Raw genomic sequence first — 11,337 nt, forward strand, 5'->3', positions numbered from 1 at the left:
TCTTCTACTTAAGTTCCTAGCTAGGCTGTAAGTGAGGGATTAATAGGCTAATTCCTAGATTGAAAGAGTTTGTAATCTAAAGTTTGCTCAGTTAGTGAAGTTGAAATCCTGCGAGTGTAGGTCGTGGTTTTTAATCCCGTGAGTTGGGAGTTTTCCACGTAAAACTCTACTGTGTCATTTACATATCACTATGTGTGTGTGTTCTGTAGGAACTATATAGAGAATCAGATTCTCTATCAGTTTGGTGGACCCTTAATTTCTATCAATAGTCCTCCTGACTATCATTTCCAAAGGAATATTCTCAATTTGCTGCTTTGTGGAAGGAGGCATAATCTTTGACAACATTTCTAAGTTCCATTTTTTCTCATGAATGACTTCTTCCACAAGTATCTTATCTGCTCTTGACTATGAAGGTATTAGTTGTGATAGTGCTCATCTCTCTATCTAGTTGTCCCACCATAAATTACTACCACTCCTTTATATTTTCCATATGATATTCTTTTCTGCCTTTTTCTTTGATTTGCATCATTGCCCCATGCATGCAATTGTTTTTCCTATTTAGCTTTGGCTACTGGATGTTTCCTGGAATAGTATTTTGCCCTTAGAAAGTTGGAACGCAAGGATTATTTTGTCCTAAAATTCCACCATATCTCTTGTATGCAAATGATTCACTAATGTCTTCCCATCTTCTAACTCCAATTCCTCCTTCTTCCTTATAGCAGCATAGATTAGCCCAGGAACTCTAATGGTACTTGTTTTTTCAGTAACCCTTCCCCAAAAGAAGTTAGCCATGTGCTTCTCAATCAATTTGAAAGTTCCCTTGGGAGAATGCATTGCAGCAAGGGTATATGTAGGGATAGCCTGTAGTACATGCTTAATTAGAGTAACTTTTCCTCCATAAGAGAGAAATTTACCCTACCATTCATTAATTCTCATAGTGATTTTATCAGATTCTTCCTTCCCACATATAAAGGGCATCCCAGATATGCAAAAGGAAATTGCTTGTGCTTGAAGCATGTTCTATAAGTTATTCTATTGATTCTTGATATTGAGGTTTTTGGTGAAGTGCAAAAAAAACTTTTGTCCATATTAACCTTTTGCCGAGGCTTCTCTCTTATGACCTCAATTGCTTCATGGCCAGCTCTAATGACTTTATTTTACCCCCACAAAAGATTACAATATCATCCCCATATGCAAGATGATTCACCTTAGCTCCCTGTTGTTCATAGATAAACGCACAAAAGTTGGGATGTCGTAAAGTCTATTCAACAATCTAGACATCACCTCTGCCCCTAAGACAAACAGAGATGGTGACAAAGGGTCACCTTATTTTAGCCCTTGAGAAGATGTAAAGAATCCATTTCTTGTGCCATTAACGATTACTGAGTACCACATATCTTAGATAAGTCTTCCTATAGTCTCCAGCGACCATACAGAAAAACCAAACTTCCTCATCACTGCCGACAAGAAACTCCATGAGAGCCTATAGTATGTTCGTCCTACATGAAAAGAGACTTCAATATCTTAAGTATTATTATACATTCTAAATTTTTTTTAATCAAATTTAAGCTTCATAGCTTGCTTTTAAGCCAATCTGAAGCAAATCATACATACAATATATGTATTCGATGAAAAAAAATATAAAAATACATATACATTTTGTTCCATCTGTATATATATATATGCAAAATAAATTTGACGCAAATCCAAACTATTCTATTTTTTTTTTGTTATTCATGCTACTAGGACCATTTCCTCTCTTTCTCTTTTATTATTGTCATTATGATAGTCGGAGAAGTCGCAACAGTAGTAGTAATAGTAGTAATAGTTGGTTATTTATTTATCTAATTATTGTCTTATGTTTTCTCCATGATATGTACACGATTCTACTTCTTTATTCGGAGTATCATTATCTTAATTTCAATGGAGGGAAAGGAAACATTAAGTCACATAATTAGACACACAAAGTAAGAGGTATTCTATGCAAATCATGAGTTATATAATCTTTTCTTTTTTAGTACTGTTTTTTAACAAGTCAAGTCATGATTAGTAAAACTGTGATGACCCGATGGGTCGTCTAGAGTTTTACAACCTAATTCTGTGTTTTGAAGCCTCAAATATTTCCTTCTAGCATTTTTGGATATGCATGTGCAGTTCGAGTATTTTTCCGGAAAGCTTTTATGTTAAAAACTGATAAAAATAAGAATTTTTCATTTAAATTTATTTGAGTTGAATGCAGTCAACGTTTTGAGCAAAACGGATCCGAATATGTGTTTTGACGGTTCTGGTGGGTCAGTTTCGTAATTTTGGACATAGGCGTATGCTCGGAATCGAACTCGGAGGTCCCTAGCTCGAGTTATTAATTTTTTGTCGAAAATTGAATCTTGAAAGTTTAATGATTCTTAAGAATTGATTGATGTTTAGTTTTGTCTATACTGGGTCGGTATTTTGGTTTGGAGTCCGGTACAGGTCCATTACTATATTTATGACTTGTCTGTAAAATTTGGTGAGAACCAGAGTTGGTTTGACGTGATTCGGACGTCCGGTTGTTAAAATAGAAGTTCATGAGTTTTTTTTTTTTGAAAATTTCATTTGATTTGGTGTCCAATTCATAGTTCTAAGTGTTATTTTGACGATTTGATCACGCGGGCAAGTTCGTATGATATTTTTGGACTTGTATGTATGTTTGGTTTGGAGACCCGAGGGCTCGGGTGAGTTTCGGATAGGCTACGAAGTGTTTTTGATTTTAATGAACTGCTGGTGCATTAGGTTTGCAGACATAGCAATTATGAGGCCTGGCTCACAAATGCAAGCCTCGCATTTGGGAAGAAAACATTGCAGTTGCAAGCAGTGGGTTGGGGGTGGACTTTCGCAATTGCGAGATTTGGGGTCGCATTTGCGATCCCCTCAGTTTCGCGAGCCTCGCATTTGCGAAGAAAACATTGCGATTGTGAGCAGTGGGCTGGGGCTGGACTTTCGCAATTGCGAGATTTGGGGTCGCATTTTCGATCCCCTCAGGTTTGCATTTGCGAACATTTTGTTCGCATTTGCGAAGGCAGCAGGAATGGTCACACTTCACATTTGCGGGTTTGGAATTGCGAAGCCCAGGTCGCAATTGCGATACCTGCCCTTGATCAAAATCTGCAATTGACGGGATTTTTGTTCATTCTTCTAATTTTCAAAACTAGAAAACCCTAGAGGCGATATTTCACTCTACTTCCCCAATCCAATGATAAGTGATTCTAATCTATTTTCTTTTAATCTTTCATTACATTTCATAAGGTTTCAACCTAAATCTAGTGTTTTCATGGTAGAAATTGGGGGTTTGGGTAGAATAAGGGATTTTTGTAAAATTGGGATTTAGACCTCAAATTGAGGTCGGATTTCAAAACAAATCACATAATCAGACTCGGGATGAATGGGTTATCGGGTTTTGGCTTGAATTTCGGGTTTGGACCAAGTGAGCTCGGGAGTTGACTTTTTCAATAATGACCTAAATTAAATCTTTTGCAATCGTGGGTAATTCCTAAGGCTTATTTTGAATTGTTTGGTTGGTAATTTGCTTGATATTGTTGGTTTAGAGGCTTGTTTGAAAGGCAAGGCCGTAGTTGAGCTTTGAGTGGTCTTTGGAGCAAGGTAAGTGTTGAGTCTAACCTTGACTTGAGGGAGTTAGGAACCCTCGGACTATGTGCTATGTGAATTTCATGTGAGGCCGTATACGCGAGGTGACGAGTGCTTACAAGCTGCCAAATTTCTCGTTTTCCCTGATTTTCCATTATTTTTTAATTATCTCATTCCCTGTCTTAAATTTTATATTCCCTAAATGTTTCCATGCTTGTTTGCTACCTGTTAATCAATGTCCTCTCCTGTTAATGATCTTAGATCTTTTCATAGTTTCATGATTCCCTGCTATTTGCTTAAATTGACTTACTTGAACCTCTTAATTGTCAATTATTGGACTGGTCTCCCTATGTACTATTACTTATGTAGATTTCTATGTTGTACAAGGTTTCCTTTTTGGTTCAGTTTGGTACTTATTGATCGTAAAGGTTTTCATGGTTTGAATTGTTAATTTAATTGTGCACATTGAGTATTTGGTACTAATATGGTGTGATCGGGTTGCACGCCGCAACAGGTGAAATAAGGGTGGATTGATATGGTAAAATAAGGGTAAATTTGTACTGTACGGTGGGATCGGGTTGCACGTTGCAACAGGTGAAATAAGGGTGGATTGTTATGGTAAAATAATGGTGATTATGATACTGATATTGATATATACTGATATTGATAGTGAATTATTTACTGTTGTTAATGTTGTTATAGTGAAATAAGGGAGGATTTTGTGTTGTACGGTGGGATTGTGTTGCGCCCCGCAAAAACCTATGTGTTTTTATTCCTTGAGTTGTGTTTGTTTTCGGTATTTTCATTTAGAACTCTAAGGATTGGTAATTCTGAATGAAACAAGCTTATTTTTTGAGGCTATAACTATTATTCTCAGTTGACTATCTTATTTCATTCTGTATTTTCATTTATGTCTTTATTATACACTGCGTACATATTGTAGAGCAAGTGACCTGCTTTAGCCTCGTCACTACTTTGTCCAGTTAAGGCTCGACACTTACAAAGTACGTGGGATCGGTTGTACTTGTACTGCACTCTGCACTTCTTGTGCAGATTTTGGAGTCGGTCCCAATGATGGTTATTAGTGAGCTCGTGTTGGACAGCTTGCGGAGATTTGAGGTACAGATGGTCATCGCCCACAGCTCCTGGAGTCCCCTTCACTTTTTATTTAGTTGTGTACCTTCTTTTCAGACAACTTTATGTTATTTCATACCCTTATATGTACTATTCTAGTAGCTCGTGCACTTGTGACACCGGGTCCATAGATTGTAACAAATGTTTGGCTGTTTTAGCTTCCACATATTACTTTGGATTTCTGCAATTATTTCAATTCTTCTCTTTATTTAATTTACACTATTAAAAATGGATAAACTGTTCTAATATTGGTTTCCCTAAAAAGTGAAATGTTAGGTGCCTTCACGGTCCCGAAAGTAAAAATTTTGGGTTGTGACAAAAACTCATCAAAATCGGATTTTAATGAAGTAGTTATCGGACAATACCTTCCAATGGAACAAAATACGAATCCTATAAGAAGTTTCTCCATGTATAACAAAATGCTTAGTGCAATTTAATTTGTAATGTATTTAGAAGGTTAATTTTATTATGTTGTGCTAACAACAACAACAACATATCCAGTATAATCCCACATAATGGGATCTGGGGAGGGTAGTGTGTACGCAGACCTTATCCCTACCTTGTGGAGATAGAGAGGTTATTTTGAATAGAACCTCGACTCAAAAAAGTATAAGCACCAGATTAATAAGAGGAAAAACAGGAAAGAACACCACTGATAAGTTATGTAAAAGTAGCATGAATAACAAGAAGGTAATGAGATGATAGAAATGCAAGAAATGACAAATAGTCATAGAAACCTACTAAAAATAGCGAGAGTACGTACTAATACTACAGAAATGAACAATATAGCATACCTAACCTACTAACCTAATTATCGACCTCCACACCTTCCTCTATCAATGGTGATGTCCTCAGTCAGCTCTAGCTGCATACGCCATGTCACCTCTCCCCAGTTCTTCTTCGGCCTAACTCTCCTTCTCCTTAGGCCCTCCAATGATAACCCCTCACACCTCCTTACCGGGGCGATTGTACTTCTCCTTTTCACATGTCCAAACCACCTAAGTCTCGCTTCCCCTATCTTGTCCTCAATAGGTGCCATACCCACCTTGTCCCGAATAGTTTCATTCCTAATCCCATCTAACCCGGTGTACCCACACATCCATCTCAACATTCTCATCTCTGCTACCTTCATCTTCTGGACATGGGAGCTATTGGCCGCATAACAGGCAGTCCCATACAATATAGTCGGTCTAACCGCCGCGCTATAAAACATACCTTTAAATTTTGGTGGCACCTTTTTGTCAGACAAAACACCGGAAGCAAGTCTCCATTTCATCCATCTCGCTCCATACAATGTATGACATCTCCATCAACCTCACCATTTCTTTGTATAATAGAACCAAGATATTTAAAACTTCCTCTTATGGGGATGACTTGCGAATACAGCCTCACCTCCCTTTCCACTCCCAGAGTGACACCACTAAACTCCAAGTATTTTGTCTTGGTCCTGCTCTACTTGAAACCTTTAGACTCCAGGGTCTGCCTCGACACCTCTAACCTCGCATTAACACCATCCCGTGTCTCGTCAAGTAACATAATATCATCTGCAAATAACATGGACCACTGTACCTCCCCTTAGGTGTGGCGCGTCAGTACGTCTATCTCCAGGGAAAACAAAAAAGGTCTGAGTGCCGACCCCTGGTGCAACCCCATCATGACCGGATAATGGTCTGAGTCCCCTCCCACAGTCCTCACCCAAATCTTTCTTCCATCATAGATGTCCTTAATCGCCCTAATATAGGCCACATGTACACCTCAAGCCTCAAACTATCTCCACAAAACCTCCCTCGTGACTTGATCGTAAGACTTTTCTAAGTCGATGAACACCATATGCAAGTCCCTCTTCCTTTTCCAATACTATTCCATCAATCTACTAACAAGGTGAAGGGTTTCTGTAGGCATAAACCCAAATTGATTCTCAAAAATAGACACGCTCCTCCTCACCTTTAGCTCCACTACCCTCTCCAAAACATTCATAGTATGACTAAACAACTTGAACCCCGATAGTTGTTACAATTTTTTATATCACCCTTGTACAAAGGAACTATCGTGCTCCACCTCCATTTTTTGGCTATCTTTTTTGCCCTAAAAATGACATTAAATAACCTAGTGAGCCACTCCAAGCCCGCCCTGCCCACACTCTTCTAAAACTCCATTGGGATTTCATCTGGCCTGGTCTCTTTGCTCTGCTCATCTTACACATATCCCCCACGACCTCCTCAACTCTAATCCGCCTACAATATCCAAAGTCACGACAACTCTTGGAGAATTCCAAATCACCTAATACAATGTTTCAGTCGCCCTCCTCATTCAAGAGACTATGGAAGTAAATTTGCCATCTCCGACGAATATGCGCCTCATACAATGAAACTTTACCATCTTCGTCCTTGACACATTTCACTTGGTCCAAGTCACGGGACCTTCTTTCCTTCACCTTGGATAGCGTAAACAACCTTCTATCCATGCCTCTACCCCTATCTTCTTCATATAAACGACCAAATGATGTATTCTTAACCGCCGTAACTACTAACTTCGCCTCTTTCTTAGTCAACTTGTGCCGTGAACCTTTAAAATTGAAATTGAGACTTACTATTTGTTCTCGCGGGGGGGGGAGGGGGGAGGGGCGAGAAGTTAAGTATTATTGTTGTACTTACTTCATGTCTAATAATATCGTCCATTGCTCTAGTAAACATTAAGGAGGCTCGAACTATCAAAGGTTCATTTATCATCCATTCAAAAGTCTCTCTGGATATAAGCTCCTCCATACCGACCAAGTTGTTGTTAACATATAGCCACAACATACAAGTGTATTCTTCATGTGCTCCTCGTATTTTGGAATATGGTCAGCAACCAACCGTAGGGCTTCTTTAAAATAGGCTCTAACCAAGTTCTTCATCTAAAAGAGAATTAGAAGTAATTTAAACTAGATAATATGTAGCAGTATTAGTAGTTTTTTTTCCAGGGAATGAGAGTGTTTCTTGGAGAGGGGAATGGGAAATAGGTGAAAGGATTACAAGGTGGGAAATGTCGAATCCGTTTCAGGCAGGCAGCCAACCAACTGGACTATTAATTTTCTCAAGTTACCTAACTGTGGGTAAGCTAAGCAATAATATATTAGAATAATTGACCCAAATAGCCACCCACACAATCACTTAAATTAAAATTAGCCGGTGGAGATATAATATATATGCATAATTTGTGTATTATATATGTATAATTGTATATAATCTATGTATATGGCTAGAAAAAATAAACAATAAATATATCCGACTTTTTGTGTAAAGGTCCCTATATTACCTCATATTTTGTGTAAGGATCCCATAATATTACCTCATATTTTGCATAGCATACACGGTCCGATTTACATTCTTTGGTCAGCATTTCTTCCATTTCATTGTAACGTTTAGAAGGGCTAGATAAGCAGATCTCAGATATGACGGTACTAAATCTATCACACTAATTAGGATTTATGTCAAACATCACAAACTAATTTTTACGCCTTGTACATAGCATTTTACAATAACAACAGGGAGGCATGCTTTTTATCTTTATTAGTGAGGGATTAATTGTAAAAAGATTTACTTGTAAATTTTATGTTTTACCTCTGGATCTCATCAATGAAAGGCACAAGTTCGTCAAAGGTTCCATAAGCATCATACGTATAATCAATGATGAAGGACATTCTGATTACTTTTCTTATCATTCTTCTCGCACGAGACCACTCAGGGAATTGGTTACTTGGTTATTTGGGTTCCCGTCCAATGGGAAGCATCTTATACATGGAACTCACTGTACTACAGGAAGGACTAAGATTTGCCCTCCAATATAAATACACTCCGCTTGAAATTAATGTCACTTCTCCTCAATAATTACCACTACTCATCTTTAATCAATGAATGCAGGTACCTACTACATCAACTGGGTAGCCCTCGTGTGACACATGTCTACAGGGAGCAGAATCAAGTGGCAGATTTATTAGCCAAATACGGAACAACTACCCCATGCAACATCCATGTACCACTCTTTTGGAACCACCACTTTTTACTAGGGCTCAATACATGGAAGATCAATGTGGCACACTCTACACACGTCCCAAAACCGATCCTAAGCTTTTGGGACATACTTCTTTTTGTTTACACATGTTGCCACAAACTATGCCTCTAGATAGCATGGATAACCAACGATGTTTTTGTATTGATGTACCTCAGAATGCTCCTTGTACTACTACTTAATTTATAAATGTATTCGTTTTTTGACCAAAACAAATGCTCAAAATGCACTGCTAATATCTAAATGTAACACTCAACTAATCCGTCTCTTGCATATGGATATTTGTTTGCAAAATGTAAATCTTTCAACCACCTACATATTTCACAAGAGCAACGGCTTGTTGCATTTTCATTTCCATGTTATTAACTGTCACGACCCTAATTCCCACCGTAGGATGTCGTGATGGAACCTTAGTCTTTAAGACTAGGTAAGGTTAACACATGCTGATAAATAATGGAATTTAACTAACTTATCTGCAATACATTAAATAATATCTAAAACAAAGTAGCTGAATTGACATCAGTTACATAACACCAAAACTGGTAGTACAAGTCATAAGTCTTTCTAAGAGTAATTATATATCATGAATACATCACTAATCCGGAATAATAGGAAACAAATGGAAATAAAATACCACAGAAGGTGACTTCGAGACCTGCAAACGTTGAGCAGATATACCTTGAAGTTTCTAGTCGCGCAGACATCAGTCTCAAAACCAGCTCGATCAGAAGTATCTGGATCGACACAAAAAATATGCAGAAGCATAGCATGAGTACATCATAGCGGTACCCAGTAGATATCAAGCCTAACCTCGGTAGAGTAGCAACGAGGCCAGGTCAAGACACTTACCAGACATGTAAACTTGTGCAGGATATAACATAAAGCTAACAAAGGAAAGAACATCAATGTAAGGACAATAGCAGCAGGATCATAAATCACAATCAACAGTGAAATAATGGGAGCACGAATGGCAATGAGAAATGACCAAGTAATTAAGCAACGACATAGTCGGGGTACAGATGAAATATGAATGAATTCAAGTAAGGGAAACCAATGACAACTCACTCAATCAAATTATTCCTAATGCACGAATTACAACAAAAATTACCCGAGGTTCCACTCCTCGTAATCTCAAATCTTAAGTCACAACTTCCAAACCTCATGCATATGACACCTTGTACCCACATTTTTCCAAATCACTTTCGTACGACAAAATTCACCTGCTACAATATACATAATATCCGTGTTAAATGCTAATAAAAATGTTCAAGGGATCTATTTATATACAATAAAGCATAATAAAAGTTCTGAATAAAGTAGGAAATCAATGAGAAAGCGATTTTTTATTTAGCAACCAAATACAGTGAAATAAGGTACAATTTATACAAGACATGGTTTCAAATGAGTTTAGTTTAGGAGTCATTTAGGTAAAGAAGATATCATTTAAAATAAAACAACGCATCGGATAAGTCACCTAATTAAATCTATAATTTATTAAAATAAAACCTAATAACAATTTTTAGGTAAAGTAAAAACGTCAGATAGGATAAGTAGTTTAATTCGAGAAATAAGCTAAGGTAAAATCTGACAGCTATTAAGAATAGTAAAGTATCAAATGAAACGATGAGTTTTAACTTAAGAGTCACATAAGGAAAGCATGCTCCAAATTCTTTCATTTAAAATCGTTTAGCTACCGACAACTCAACAGGGCATGAGATAGTAACTCCGTGTAGTAAATTCATCTTGAAAATCAATTCACCAAGTAACCACGGGAGCACAGATTAATACATTGAAGTCATACAACGATTCAAGTAGGATGCATGACTAACAAGAAACACAACTACAACAACAAGTACAATACACCCAATCCATCGCGGTGCGCAACCCTATCCCACCTTACACACACAATCCTCCCTTATTTCACCATATCAATATCAAGAATCACATATAAAATCCCTTGCAGCGCGAAACCCGATCCCACCATATTATAATTTACCAATATCATACTCCTCCCTTATTCCACCATAAATATCACATATATAATCCTTTGCGGAGTGCAACCCGATCCCACCATATCATTATCAAATCCTCCCTTATTCCACCATATCACAACTGTTGCAGCGTGCAACCCGATCCACAAAAAATTAAAATCAACAACAACAATCCAATAACTAAATTTACAAGAATTTCTACAATGAAAGGGTATGAGTACATGGAAATAAAGGAACCACGTAATAATCAAGGAATGCAACAAGTATTACAAATGCTACAATACAAGTGAAGCACGTGACAACTAAGGTTTGCAAGTATAACAATTAAGGCAAGTAGCAGATAAGCACGGAGTCATTGAAGGGACACAACAATTAAGATGTTACAAGACAATAAGGAAGACAACAACTTCAACTAAATCATATAAGAGCAAAACAACAAGTAGGAGGAAGAACAAGTGCTAATAACGCCAAGTTGAGCATGTAAGAGTATATTAATGATGAAAGATATCACATGTTATGACAATTCAATTAGAGACATGGA

The 11,337-nt window shown here is 37.5% G+C and overlaps 1 protein-coding gene across 1 annotated transcript; it reads right to left on the reverse strand.

Annotated features, from left to right (window-relative positions):
• Positions 1 to 7,048: 7,048 nt before the first annotated feature.
• LOC138871521 (uncharacterized) lies at positions 7,049 to 8,437 on the reverse strand. Its single transcript, XM_070149402.1, has 3 exons — positions 8,358 to 8,437; positions 8,121 to 8,203; positions 7,049 to 7,320 (listed from the first exon to the last, which is right to left on the reverse strand). Exons 1-3 carry the CDS (start codon positions 8,435 to 8,437, stop codon positions 7,049 to 7,051), a joined length of 435 nt encoding a protein of 144 aa, XP_070005503.1.
• Positions 8,438 to 11,337: the final 2,900 nt, after the last annotated feature.

The sequence above is a fragment of the Nicotiana sylvestris genome, chromosome 6 (assembly GCF_000393655.2).
Source record: "Nicotiana sylvestris chromosome 6, ASM39365v2, whole genome shotgun sequence".
Classification (NCBI taxonomy): Eukaryota; Viridiplantae; Streptophyta; class Magnoliopsida; order Solanales; family Solanaceae; genus Nicotiana; species Nicotiana sylvestris.

Bases quoted from the DNA above. Each gene is read 5' to 3' on its own strand.
- LOC138871521 (XM_070149402.1), bottom strand. From the start codon at position 8,437: ATGTCCTTCATCATTGATTATACGTATGATGCTTATGGAACCTTTGAC. The intron at 8,204-8,357 runs GTAAAACATAAA...TTAGTGTGATAG, and splicing joins TTCATTGATGAGATCCAGAG to ATTTAGTACCGTCATATCTG. The intron at 7,321-8,120 runs GTAAATCGGACC...TCAATTTTAAAG, and splicing joins AGAAATGCTGACCAAAGAAT to GTTCACGGCACAAGTTGACT.